At 44.3% G+C, this 14,518-nt stretch overlaps 1 protein-coding gene across 1 annotated transcript in view; it reads left to right on the plus strand.

Moving 5' to 3' along the window:
• Positions 1 to 14,518, plus strand: part of IntS3 (integrator complex subunit 3) — a 38,584-nt gene that overhangs the window by 22,418 nt on the left and 1,648 nt on the right. The window contains exons 23-28 of the mRNA XM_089543966.1: positions 114 to 227; positions 1,783 to 1,831; positions 6,956 to 7,120; positions 8,921 to 9,012; positions 10,869 to 10,941; positions 12,273 to 12,468. Of these exons, the coding sequence (XP_089400092.1) occupies positions 114 to 227; positions 1,783 to 1,831; positions 6,956 to 7,120; positions 8,921 to 9,012; positions 10,869 to 10,941; positions 12,273 to 12,468 (689 nt within the window). The remainder of the gene's footprint in view (positions 1 to 113; positions 228 to 1,782; positions 1,832 to 6,955; positions 7,121 to 8,920; positions 9,013 to 10,868; positions 10,942 to 12,272; positions 12,469 to 14,518) is intronic.

The raw sequence follows: 14,518 nt of genomic DNA on the forward strand, positions 1-14,518 counted from the left end.
TCTCGTTACTTTGCATTTTCTTTTGTCTTTTCCGTCCAGCATATGTCACAAGTGGTGTCGTGACTTTGTTTAGTTCTTCTCTGACACGTATGTGTTATTTGTATTGCTTGCAGATGCCAGCTTGGAGTGGGAAACGTTTGAGCAGTTCTGCCTGTGGCAGCTGATAGCAGCCCACAATATCCCTGTGGACTATGTCCTCCCTATCTTGCCCAAACTGGAGTTCCAAGGTGAGTGCCTATTTGCACTGTAGATACGAAGTAGAATCGCTAGAGTTTTTGCTTTTGAGGAGTGCTTTGCTCTCTGGAATTGCACTTGCCCAGCCTTCTTTTTTTTCTTGTTTATTTGTGTTAAAATGCTGAACCACTCATAATCTTAACTGACTCGGCAGCATGAGTCATACTACAGCTGTCTTCTAACTGTTGACTGCTTGCTCACATCTACCACAGCCTGATGCGATGACATAGATACCAGCAGACTTAAAGGGGCCCAGAAACACTATCTTAGTTGACTATTTTGCCTGTTGATCGCATACAGTAAGTTAGAATGGTGCTATTAGCGTCGGTAATACCGCGTTCCGTTTTTATATATTCCGTTTTTCCGTTTTTTAATATTTTAATGTCCTCCCAAAAACAAATTCATGGCTCTGATGGTGTCGCCACACAGTGGCGGGTTTTTAGCCGCGGATATGACATCACCTGGCGCGAGCTTGATGATTGTACAAACAGTAAATATACTGCAAATGGTGTGAATAAAAAGATAAACATTTTGTCACCTGTGTGCGTTTTATATTAGATCAACAAAAACAACTTGTTTGTCTTAGATAAAAGCCCTGCACAGCAAGTAAAATAAAAATACACCGCCAGGGGCTCTGGCATGGAAACAACGCTGCCAGTCTCAGCAAGAACGAGTTACAGAGAGCAGGCAACCATGGAGTGCAAACTTCCGTGACGTGCTCTGGCAGGCTGTTTTGATTGGTTGCGCCAGGTGCCGTCATTGGGAGAGCGAAATAGGAGTGGGAAGCCCCGCCAAAATCGAGTTGAGGGCAGCGTTTTGTTTGCTTGTATTTTGAAATTTCTTCACTGAATAATTCCCGTTCCTGTGCATCGATTCCTGTTATTCTTTTTAAGTCAGCATCTGTGTGACATAAAGAATCCACCTGAAGTATAGCCGGTATCCCCCCAAGCAGTGTTTCGCAGCCCCTTTAAGGGCTACCCAGCAAACTGGGTGTCCAACCAAGTGTATGTTGTGTCCTTCCTGGTACGAGGAGCACAAGCATACATGGTGCTTTTTTGTTTCATCATGACATGCTTCCGCTAAGGTGTCATTAGGTCATCCACTCAAGTGCGTTTTTTGAGTAGATTCCTTTGCTAGGCTCCTGTCGCCTTCACCGTCACTCTACTGTTGTCATTGCTTCTATTAGTCCAGAAGCATTCTAATTTGCCTTTATTGTTGCTTAGGCATCACAGCTTGAGTGTGATTTATTTTTCGCTTTTGTCACCAGCTATCTACCTTCCGGCGATGCTTTTTCTGATAATACATGAATGAGTCCAGCCCGCTTGCATTTTACAAACTACTGTGGCAAACACAGTGAACAAGCAGTTCATTTCATTGTAAAAGGAACCTACTAAGCTGGAGGTACATGCTGCCTGCAATGTATTGGCATCTATCAGACATTTAGCAACAACTGCATTCCAGAGACACTGCTTTGCCATAGAATTGGTGGCTTTGGATGCCAGTGGCTTCATTTTGTCATCAGCTGATTGTGTTGTCAACATTTCGCAGCCCATGCAGAGGCCCTGACAAGCATTCTGCTGCTGTTGAAACAAGAAAGGTAAATATCACATCACTTTGTTTACCCCCTGATTGGGTGTTACATGAGGGCTGGGTTTACATAGTGCAGGCAGTCACAGTGGTTGCAAATGTTGATGGGCAAATTATGGCGACAATATGGTGGGGAAGGGCATTTCAGTCCATTGCTACTCGTAAAAAAATGAATTAGTTAAAAAAGTGGTACGGTCACGTGGATGTGAAACTTGAGCGGATGACCGGTGCGAGGTGATCTGCATGGTGAGAGTGCGCAGATTTATGGTTCCTGTCTTAGTGGTGAATAAAAGAACTTGTGAAACAGGGCAAGGCTGCGATGGCAAGTAGAAAGATTAGATAAACTGGACTGATTCTTTAGATATACTATGCTAATGTTGTAGGAGCATGAGGAGTGAATGAATCTGGTGACCCTGTTTTGTACAGCATTTGTTTGTTAGCCTTTGTTGTTTGTTTGGGCGTTTGTTAAATAATGTTTGATGAGGGTTCCAGATGGCCGATACATATTCCAGTTTAGTTCTGATAAGCAAGGTGTATGCTTATCAGTTGTATGCTTATATCTCCAAAATGCGCTCTTGAAGTGTTTGCCTGGCCAGCATGCCAATTTAAATTAAATTTATGGATTTTAAGACTCCAAAGCCAGACTCACTGCTACAGACTGAAGCGCATCGTGTGGAGGGTTATGATTAATTTTATGCCGTCTGCAGTTTAAACAATTCAATTCAATTCACCTTTATTTTCAACATTTTCACAGTGTTGACGGTCTCCCAGGCAAAAAGCTGTAGTAACAGCTTGACGAGGCCTGGAAGCCGGCGGCAGACAGCAGTGACAGCGGTACAAAAAAAAAATTATACACAAGATATCAATTGCTATTACACACGGTCAAACACATTTCATCACAGTCATGGTTATCATAGATTTACAAAAATAAGAGGTGAAGTAAACTAATCAAAAAAAGATATAGAGATGTTATACAAAAGCCATAAAACTGCAAAAAACATGCACATAAAACTGCAAACACCCATCAGAATCCTAGTACTGAATCCTTTCATTTCATTTCATTTCATTGTATTACCTTAAAGGCCCTAAAAAGGGGTGTTATACATAAGGGATGCAAAGATTAAAGAAACGGTTTCAATAACAGGAACTTTTTTAAATTTTCAGTAAACTGGGATGAGCATGTGATGATAGCAACGTTGTTTGAAAGGCCGTTCCAGGCTGCAGCTGTGCGAGGAAACAAAGGAATTTAAAAATGTGACAGTGCGAGAACGATGATGGGCAACTTGTAGCTGATGGCTGGTGCAGTGTGATATGTGTGCAGGGGGAAGATAATAGGATGCAGCTGCTGTGGCAGGAAATAAAAAAAAAAAACGTTTGAACCTATGCTGAGCCGAAATGTCGCAGATGTTGAGCCACTGTGGTGGGTTGGCACGCCAAGCTCTAAAGCAGGGGTACTCAGATTGGGTCCTGTGGGCTGCTTTTGTGGGTTCCGTGAGCACCCCACTGGCAGGTTCCAACTTTCCAATAGACTTCTCGCTGCACGTATGGACCATGCACAGTATCCACTTTGTTAAAATTTTGGCTTTCTCGGCTTTCAAATGCGAAATTATCTTGCATGTCGCGCTAGGTGGGTAGGACCATGCATTGACAACTGGAGAATTGTGTCCAGTATCTCTTCAGAATCAAGCTCACTCATCACTATCCGCCCGCATTCGCATTTACACTTGTTAACTCATCGACCACTGCCACCGCACCACACTGCCAGTGCTCTCAAGTGTGGTCCTCGTGGGGAGTATTTGTGGGAGTTGCAACGCTGTCAGTGGCGCTGGGGCGAAGTTTTACCTCTGATGAGCCCATTTGCACCAAAAAGTCAGTTGAAACTTTTAGCATAATGCATACGGCCACCGCTACCATTTATCGCATAGCGCATGCCGCCACTGTGCGCGCGCTGATTTGTCCCGGCATGGCAGACATGCGCGCGGCTGACAGGCACGTGACGCTATCTGGCACCCTCAGGGCAGCCTAACACAGAACTTGGTAAACAGTGGAGGTTTTCACTGTGCTAAAAGTCTGTAGTATCTGTCAAGACAGGTAAACCGCTGACGCTGTGCTGCCACCGGAGTGGCAGACGGGCACTGAAAACTGAGCATGCTGTCACGTGATTCTGTGTGCTGCCAAGCCAGTCAAGCACATGAATTCGGTGGAACATTTGTCTTGTGACTAGTTTTTATGCATTCATGTCTTATTATAGGTCCGGGCATGAGTGAGAGGTGGGCATTTAATAAAGGGCTGATTGCTTACAGAACAAACAAATGCTTACAAAAGTGAATGAAACAGTAAAAAAGTACTAAGGGTTCATTTAAAAGCAGCACCGTCTGATTGTAACATTCTCCTGTGCGAGCACTGACACGAAGCATGAGGCAGTGGGAGGGCTCCTTGCCACATTTTGAAGGCTATTGGGGTTCCTTGAGGCAAAAAAAAAGTTTGAAAAACCTTTGTTCTGGTTTGGTTTGGTTTATTGGGGTTTAACGTCCCGAAGCAACTCAGGCTATGAGGGATGCCGTAGTGAAGGGCTCCGGATATTTCGACCACCTGGGGTTCTTTAACGTGCACTGACATCGCACAGCACACGGGCCTCTAGAATTTCGCCTTCATCGAAATTCTAACCTTTGTTCTAAAGAATGAAAATGCCACCTGAAATCACATCTTAGTGAAAGTTATAGAACTTTAGTGTGCCTGTGAGAGTGAATTTTTTGTTTATTTCAAGCATTCATGACTCACAGAGAAAAAAGTTTAACAAGGCTTCATTGCTTAGATGTTAGACACCAGCTCAGGCATTACAGTGCCTGTTAGCTGGACAACTGCGATGTCATGTGAATCATGCATTGTGTATGCTGCTAGTGTGCCACCAGAAACAAGTGTCATAACAGTGCTGTGCAGACATGTTGGCAGCATGGATTCAGAAAATGAGAACATGCAAGAGACAAGGCACCTTTTTATTTGTGTTTCTGTGGTCACAGGTCTTATCTCAGTTGCACATCTGTTCAGTTTCAAGATTAACTACCCTATTGAATAAACCCTTAAGGCGCTTTGTACACAGTTGTGTACATTGCAAACTCGCACCTTTTTCTCGGAGTGTGCTCTAGCTAGCAATAATTTTTTCATTTCAGGCACATTTAGCACCCTTCACTTAGAAACCGGGCACTTTTTTCTGCTAAGTGGCAAACTCAGCAAAAAATATTTCACAAAACATTGAGCTTGGTAGCCTGTTTTTCGTTATTTTCTTGCTGGCATATTTTGTCACCAGTATTAATGAGTATTTTTTCTTTGGCTTTCTTGCATCATGTGCATGGAGTGCAAGATGCTAGTAATGCCCCTTACATTTGACAGGAAGAGCTTGTCACAAGTTATTAAATTGTGTTGTATTTCTCTTTTGTTCTTATTTCTGGATAATCTCTTAAATTTCAAAAGAAAGCATGCAGTCACTAAGGTTTGTGTCTTCACACTTTCACAATGGTGTAAAAAGAAAATATTTAGTTATTGGTGGTACCACATGGGCATTTGATATTTATCTTGGACATGAAAAATCAATTTACATTGTCAAAATTTTGAATTAGATATATTACAAGTCTGCAGAGAGTTAACCCTCTGCCCCATTGCTGTCAACTGCATTTCCTGAACTTTGTTCATGGACCACAGACTAGTGGACATCTTCACCTGGTTATTTGTGCATGCGACGAGTGGCCTACCTATTTGAGTGGGCATTACTCATATGGGCTGAGCACCTGTCAGCACAGGCCCCACAAATTGGACAAAAATATCTTTTATGTTACAGTGAAAGCTCGTGAATTCAAAACTCGATAATTCGAATTTTCGGATAATTCGAACAACACTACTTGGTCCGGCCAAGCTCCATAGAGATCTGTGTATAAAAAAGCCCGTTAATTCGAAAGCGAGTCGGTTCCGTTACGGATAATTCGAACTACGCGCCACCGCGTCTGGGCGGCTTGGCACACAGCATGTGGCCAAAAAAAAAGCACCTCCTCCGCATAGTTAGAGGCTGCGTACGTCCTAAACGGGGACAGAAGATGGAACTAGATAAAACCTTGGAAGAGTGGGTAAAGCTTAAATGGCGCCATCACTGGCGCGGTGGCCTGCGGCACCGGAGGGAAGGGGTGGCGACCGCGCTGGCGGCTGCCTACCCTCTTTTCCGCGCAACCTCCGCAACTCGCAACTAAATGCTCATTAATTCGAGCCCTGTTAATTAAAAAATACGGATAAGCACTGTCAGCGCGGTCCCAGCCAACGCCCATGAAGGCTATGACTTCGGACGGGCGCTACAAATTACGTGCGAAAAACTTTTTTTTTCTTTGCGAGTGTCGTCCATGCTTCCACCCATCGGTCGGTCGCCAATGGAAGCACGCGCTCAGCCGCGAAGAAGACGCCGGCACAAGCGCTGGCACTCTGCCAAAGTTCGCTTCCCCCTTGATGGAGCTAACGTCAAAAGTGATGTTATCGCTGCGCAGCATCTTGGCGCGCTGCCAAGAAATGCCTTGTGGGCCGTGACGGTGCCAAACGGAGGGAAGCGTTAACGACTGACGCTTTTTTTTTTTTTTCAGATTCTTAGGCAAAAATCGGGGGTGGTGGGTTCATTATGTGAGTGGGTTCGTTACGCGAGTAAATACCCTACATACACCATAATGCAAATGGTTCTTGTCAGTTTTCTCGCGGCCATTCGATAATTCGAACATCGGATAATTCGAATGATTTTCCCGGTCCCTTGAAGTTCGAATTAACGAGCTTTTACTGTATTGCTATTTCATCAGCACTTTAATAGAATTATTCTATTTTGTTCCTATTATTCTGTATTCCATACCTTGAATTTCAAGTAACGAGTGGTTTCCGCAGAAGAGGACAGTACCATTGGGAATTTCAAACCATTGGGAATTTTAAAGGAAAGTGAATGAACTGATCTCAGATTGCAGGAAGTCAACTATATTTGGCATGTCAGTGCTACGTGTTTCGCTTGGTCTGATCAGGTTTGTTGGTTTTTCGCTGGAGGAAGGCCGCTGTGTGTGCACTTCCAGGTTTTACCCCACACGCTGTCTGTATTTTTTTGTCTGTTTGTTCAAAGGCCTTCGATGGAGTTGCTCAAGCACATCCTCTGCCGAGACGTGAAGAGCAGCGACCTCTTTGTTGTCTCCATACTGAAGTACTGGACCCAAGAGCACGAGGTGCAGCTCTCGGAGCTTGTGGGATCCCTCTTCACCAAGTCAGGCTCGGCTGCCAAGCGGAAACGGTGCGTGGTGTGCTTCTCTTCATTCCCCGCCCACTTTGAGCACCGTGCATTACACGTGCCGCATGCTGTAGTAGCTCTGTTTCTTCTAAATCTGAATCATCACACTCACTGTCTTTTTTTGTGTGGTGTTGTAGCGCTGTTGTATGCTAGTGCAGTGGAATGCTGCCAATAAAACTGTTAGGAAACCATGCAGAGGTACCGTGTGATTGCCACTATCATGATTGGCTGGGCATAACAAAATAAGCTGAGCTTGTAAATAAAATTTATGGTTAATGATTTGATGAAGACACTGCATTTGCTAATGCGGAAGACTTATTTTGTCCTGTGCTATTGTTGAGTGCCTAAAAAATTGCTTTTCACTGCAAAACTTTGTCTTGGATTTATCAGCAGCTAGTGATTTTATTAATAAGCTTCTTTTCTCATGAATCCGTTATGTGGTGTTCCTGTGTAGTTCTAGCCAGAGTTGTGAGCAGTAACTGAACGCTGATCAGGTATGTTAACTCTTTTGCTGGAGCAAGTTTATATTCGACTGCTGAAAGTTTTAATGACTAAACACGAATTTATTACGGTTGATTATGGTCTGTGCTATAGTAGAAAGCTTAGAAAATCAGACATGACGTTTTCCGTTACTTCTAGAACTAGAATGAAACCAGCCCCCTTTTCTTCTTCCCAGATATCGTGAAAGTTTGGCTATGAATCACGACTACCACAGATGGAAAGGAAACCCTTTTTTTTTTGTAGTTTTCAGGTCATTTGGTGACATTCTATTGGAGACACTAAAAGCTGAAAAGCTTGGAATCTAACTAGCATGTGAGATTTTTTTTTAACTTAACTTGAACAAGAGCAAAAGTTTGCCTGTTGTTTTTAACTGAATGCCAAAATTTCAGGTCATGAATGAACGCCTAAAAAACTGCTTTCGTTCTTTTTCATTCTCTTCTTTTTTATCTTTTCTTGTCCCGCTGTGCCTTTTTCTTTTCTTCTGAAGGTGCCCACTGGTAATTACATTTGATGCCTTTGAGTAGCAGTAGCTGTGAACTGTAATAAATTTCAACACTGTGGTCAGTCATGAGATACATGGAAATCCTGTGATTGTTGTGGCGTCTGTCAGTGAAATCGACATCATTGCTGGAATGAGATGGTGTGCTTCTTCCTTTTCTAGCAGCTCGTCCACTAAGTGCTGTCTCGACAAAGCTGCTTTCCATTTTCCTAACCATGCAGTGAGATATAAATGGCTGTTTCCAACATCCAAGCATGCATGCTTTGAAAGAGCTGCGGAGACTGCAGCAGTGTCGCTGTCGTCAGTTAGGCATATGCAGCAAGTGTACTTGGGGCCTGGAGGGGCGCACACCATGGACAGGTGCATAGGCACAGTGCTCTAGCTGGCAAAGAACCAATCAGATCAAGGAGGCACCAGGTGACAGAGCTGTCAGCTAGCACCACATACTTGTCACTCATTTATCGTGCTAACTTTCACCTCAACAAGCTTGTAGTTGCAGTCGTGCAGTTAATGCACTGTGTCTGAGACCTTTTAAGTTCCTCACCTAAAGTTCTTTTTGGTATAGATGTTCTATTTCTTTGTCAGGTCTAGTTTAACGCAGTGATTCCATTTGGGTGCCATTCATATTTGTTCATATGCGCAGAACAGGCAGTACTCATTATTAAGTGTAGTACAAGTCTCACCTCTTAAATCGGTGATGCAGAAAATTTCTTTCAGAATAGTATACGGAGGAAAGCTAACATAAATAACCTGGTTTTGGGAAATAAACCATCTTTTTTCTCTGCCGGCTGCTGTCTTTGCAGGCAACCTCTGGCTGGCAAGAACCAGGGGCCTGCTCCGGAGCAGACTCTAGCTCACTTGGACCAGCTGAGACAACACTGCAAGCAGACGTCGTGTGAGCAGATCGACATGGCTTCGATTATTTTCTCTTTTTTTTTTCTTCTGCATTTTAGCCTTCAGTAGAACAGTGGTGCCTTGGAATTTTGTGTGTCTTTAATCGAGTTGGCGCAGTTTTTCTTACTGAAGCAGTTGCTTTCTGCTGACTGCCTACCTTCAGTTATTTGGCTCGGAAAACTTCATCTGCATTGCAAACATAATTCTAGCTCTCTGAGTGGTTTGCATGGCTCCTACAGCTTTCTTTCGTTCTGAGAGAAAAACTGACGGCAACCAATATTTTAATTTTGCCCAACGTTTCGGGACCAACTCGATCCTTTCTTCAGGGGTGACTAAAGTGTGCCAGCAGCAGCGGGGTGTTGCCTTCGCTCTCCCTTTGTTAGCACATGGCGGAGTCCACTAACGTACGCAGAGGGGAGCGTTCCTGGAGTTCTATCCATCGCCGCCTTTGTGAGCCGGATGTGCCATGACTCCACATGTCGCCTCTTGAACAGGTTTGGCTCCACAGCCAAGACGCTCACCTCCTCGAAAGCTATTGGGTGGTCGGCGCGCTCGCAGTGTTCGGCGAGGGGGTTGGCTTCCGAATTCATTAGGCGGACGTCATTCTTGTGTTGCCTTATTCTTTGGGGGAGGTTTTTTGTTTTGCCGACATATGAAGCCGGGCACTTGGAGCACGGGATTTTGTAAATGACACCAGGTCGTTTTTCTCTGGGGACGCGGTCTTTCGGTCGTGGTAAGAAGTGGCTTATTGTGGAAACAGGTTTGTGAGCAACGTAGATTCCATATTTTCCCAGAATGCGTGCAAGTGCCTCGCTGGTTCCCCTCACGTATGGAAGCACCACGCGCGCGCGTTTCGTTGTTTCATTGTTGGCTGTTCCCCCTGTCCTCTGAGCCTGATGGCGACCCACACGTTGAATGAAGCCACGTGTGTAGCCCACTTTTGGTGTTCCACATGAGATCCAAACGTAGCAGTGTACGAATATGAGACCGCAGCGGTGGTCTAGTGGTCTGAGCATCCGCCTCGCATGGGGGAGGTGCGGGGTTCAATCCCCAGTGCCCCCGGGTACCCAGCGGTGATACAGCGGGTACAAGCTTTCCCCTGCCTGTGGCTCGGTTCCTTTAGGGTGAAATGCCTGGGAAATGGGTCTTTGGCCCCGCCTTGAGCAAAAAAGAAAACACTTTGTGCCATGGCACTCTTTGGCCACAGATGCCCTTGCGCCATAAAAAATCATCATCGTTATGTATGAATATGATCGTTCCACTTAATGAACAACGGAGAAGAAAGCGAGGAGGGCACCTCTGTGCTGTTTTCCTGATACTTCAAACTCTATCCTTGAATAATTTGTCCATATATTGTGGTTCTGCCCCATTTGGATTTATTAAAGTTGCCATGGTCTTCGATCGCTTGCAAATATTTGAAAATTCTTGAATATCAATTTGTCAAATCGAATGTGAACCAAATAACAAAGATGTTTGATTTGTATTTGAAGTTTTGAATATTCGCACACCCCTAGTGAAATGGTTAGCAATTCTCTGAACCTTATAGCAGTCTGTCAAGAAATTTGCCTGAGCTTTCCAATGCCTTTGAGTGCAGTTTTCTTCTGCACTCTTCTTTCTTCAGTTTTCTTTATTTGAATTTTGAAACTAGCTCACACTTTTCACGGCCTCAGGGTGCTGGTGCCTCATTTGCAACAGTCATGCTTTTGTCAAAGCGCAGCTTATCGGAGGATTTTTGCCATATTGTAGCAAGAGCATTACAAACCTGGGGATAAAAGGGCAGCCATGAGAAGGCAAGCGTTCCACTTATGAAGGTAGTGCTTTACTGATTTTTGCCCTCTCTCTCTCTTTTTCATGCAGTCTTTGGCCAGGGCGCCATTCAAACGGCTCTTTTGCAAGTACAAGCCACATCCTCTGAAGCGCAAAAGACAAAGTGAGTGAACGTAGTAAATTTGTACATTGGTCATTCGTTACAGTCAGGGGATATATGAAGGTACTGTGATTTGTGATGAAGGCATTATTGATGGCACTATAGTTAATTTGCTTCAGTGGGATGGCAAGTTGGTCTTGTTGTGTCGTTTTTGAAGGAAAAGAAACAGCACAGACAGGAACGCAGGATGAATAATGAGAAGTACACATCACATAATCTAAGAATAGTGGCCACAGATTCAATGCTAACGTGTTATGCTCAGCACTCTTAAAGCTACAGCACCTTTGTGCGATGACGGGTGAACATGATGACAGAAAAAAAAGTGCACCCCTTTAAATGCTCAGTGTGGCATAGGAGAGGATTAGTGGAGCGTGTGTCTGTCATGTATAAGATTCCATTCACCTGTCAGAAGGCATTTGTTGGAGAGATCGGGCAGTGTTTCAATATCCGCCAGAAACAGCTCAAAAAAGTATCGTCAGACATGTCAGAACACTGTGCTAAGTGTAAAAGAAAGGGATTATAAGCTAAAATTTTAAGAAACCATTGTACTATACTATACAGTGCAAGGTGGATACAGTTACGAGCTATAGTTGGTTTCCTAGGACTGCGGTGGTTGGGCAGACTGTGATAGGGGACATTTGGGAAAAGGAGGGTACTTCCCTGCCTCCTGAAATCTCCCTGCCCCACGTGAATCTCCCTGACAGCTTGAGAGCTCCGTCGAAGATGGTGGCGACTACTACTGCCGCATGATCATCGCTATCGCGAAACATTTCTTCTTGTTTATGGCTTTGAATAATGGGTGAACGTTCGCTAAGCAATCTCGTCTGTATTTATTTTTCATTTTGGTTTCCATTCTGCATTGTCATTTTGGGTTTTTGCTCAAAAACCGCATGTAACTAGTAAAGCGTGCATGTAGTGAAAAATAGCGGACTTTTAATTTAGTTATATCCAGGTTTAACTCCAGTTGGCATAGCAAGTTCTTTACTTTGACGTCATTCACCACAACCGCTTTATTACCTGTAGTTCACAAATACACAAGTCTCAATGGTGGTGGCAGTGTGGATTTGGGAAATTTTGCAATATTAAGGCATTGGCTACATGGAGGTGCGTTACATCCAGGTTCAACTGTACTGTATAAAGTATACTCCATCTGAGGCTTTGCATTATAAAATGTAGCAGCAACTTCTTTGTCATTGCCACACACAAGCAGCGGTTTTTTTTCCAACTGCAACATTTTTGTATTAAGTGGACATAAAGCACTGAGGAAGCATGCTACTGTAAGTAGCAATCTCATCTGTGTATCACTCTTGTGCCTGTTATAACCATGGTTTCAGGTACAGTGACCTTTTTGCCTTGGCGGACGATGCGGAGGAGATCAAGGCTCCACCTTCAACGCCTCCCAAGAGTTCATCATCACGTGGTGGGAGGGGGGGGAAAACAAGCAATGCTGCATCCTCCTCCCAGAAAGCAGCCACGTCTCGAGTAAAAGCGGTGTTGGCAGACTCCGACAGCAGCACTGAGAGCAGTGAGGTGAGTCTCATCTGTGACTGGAGAGGAGTAGACTAGAGTAGAGCAAAAACATTTATTGTTAAATGGAAATAAAGACTAAGTCTTTGCTGCGGGTGGTGTCCTTAGTTCAGGACTCCAATGGCCATGGCTGTTTCTCTTGCCTGGGATACCACGTTACGCTGGATTGTCAGTTCAGAGCTGGACAGAGCGCCCTCCCACTGCTCCTTTGTGTAGTGTGTTTACAGGGTCTCTGGTTTTTTTGCCCCTGCAGCCCCACGTGACATGGTAGGCTGTGGGTCTCTCGTCGCACCTAGGGCATGCGTCTTTGTAGTGTTCAGGGAATATTATGCTGTATTTACGTGAATTTTGGAAGGTATTGGCTTGGAGTTGCCTCCAGTCCCTAGCCTCCTGTGCTTGTTAGGACAGGAAGAGAGAAAGCATGGCGAGTGTTCACTTCAGGCCCACCAGAGTGGTAGTGCCCATGCACCAAGAGGCCACATTTTAGAATGTTCTTTATCTGGTGTATATCTCTGTAAGCATGTGCATATTGACCAGAACAATGCAACTGATCAGGACAAAAGAAACTTACTGGTGGGCGCAATTTTCTGTAAGCATCAGAATGACGTCATCACTTCATCTAGTGCACCGTCACTGGATCTTTTAATGGGATGAAGTTGTACTTCAAATTTTGTTTGAACCACAAGTGGCTACCTTCTTGCCAGCAATGGATGGCTCCTTTGGCGTATCACTGAGAATGGCATTGTTCTTTGTATTGCATAAATGACCACTTTTGAACCAAATTCTGGATCAGCATATGCAATTGAACCTAGGAGGTGCACTGTATTGAATTAAACATGTCAGAACGAATGTGACAACATACACAAGGGCATTTCGCTGTAGCAGTGGCACATGCAAGATGTCATTAACTCTTTCCGGTCATCCGAGAGCGGAAAAGTGTGTGTCTATATTCACTTGTCACGCATGGCCCGATGCAGCATTTTGCCAGCTGTTTCTGTAAGAAAAATTCCATGCCATCTAGTTGAAATTATTGTGGCCTGCAAATTGGCTATTTGGCTTTTCCTCCCGAGGATAGCAGCACCACACTGATACAAAAATGTTTCTTGATCACGTTGTTTTGAGAGCCTGAATTGGAGCCAAAAAAATTGCGGCATGACTTCCTCTGGCGGGCGTGTTCTATGGAAAGTTGTCTAATAACCTTGTAGGGATTGAAGATGATTTTAGTGACGAAGACAACCATGTGCCTCATTCAACAAGGACTGCACGCTCTCTGCAGTGACAGAATGATAAAGGGTGGCAGAAGGGAGACGATATTTTATTGCAAGACATGCGAGAGGAAGCCTGGCCTCCACCCAAGAGAGTGTTTTGAGAGGTATCACGCTCTAAGGAAGTTCCGCTGAAGCCCTAGCGAAGCTGAAAAAAAATGCTTTTAATAAGTTTTATAACCAAATTATGATGTTGCACTCCCTTTCTTTGCGAGGGGCTGGAAGGCTGTCTCTTAGAACATAGTTTCATTTTTTCACCTTTGGCGTTTGGTCTCATTGTAATGGTTGCAATGCAGAAAAGCCTCTGTGCGAGAGCTAAGCGGGCAGCGTCTCGCCAAGAATGCTGCATTTGCTGTGGTGTTCCATAGCCAGCGCTCTTTCTTCAGCCATAGCAGTTGAGAATGGAAGGGTTTGCCTGTGTGCATTGTAGCCCAAGCTACTTCTCCTTACCCGTTTCACAAGATATCTTGTTGCATTTTGCCAGCAGTGCACCGTGTGGTGCCCCTCAGATGGCGAATTCTGACATCATACCGCCAGTAGAGTGATATCTGTACACACACTGATGCTTCATGACAGCATTCAGCAAGCTCCTTTGTTATGCAAGCAATTAGATTGATATATCAGACTCTTTTTCATTGAACACAAGTGTATGTTATGCAAAGAATTGTGCCGTGGTTAATAGTGCACTAAGTGAAGCTTTTTATTGTTACAACTAGATAAATCTCTCGCCCTCTCCCTTGTTTAATGTCTGGTCAGCCTTATGTGTTTTATAAATTATGCTTGTTATA

This window comes from Amblyomma mixtum, chromosome 5 (genome assembly GCF_055824585.1).
Source record: "Amblyomma mixtum isolate Tamu chromosome 5, ASM5582458v1, whole genome shotgun sequence".
NCBI lineage: Eukaryota > Metazoa > Arthropoda > Arachnida > Ixodida > Ixodidae > Amblyomma > Amblyomma mixtum.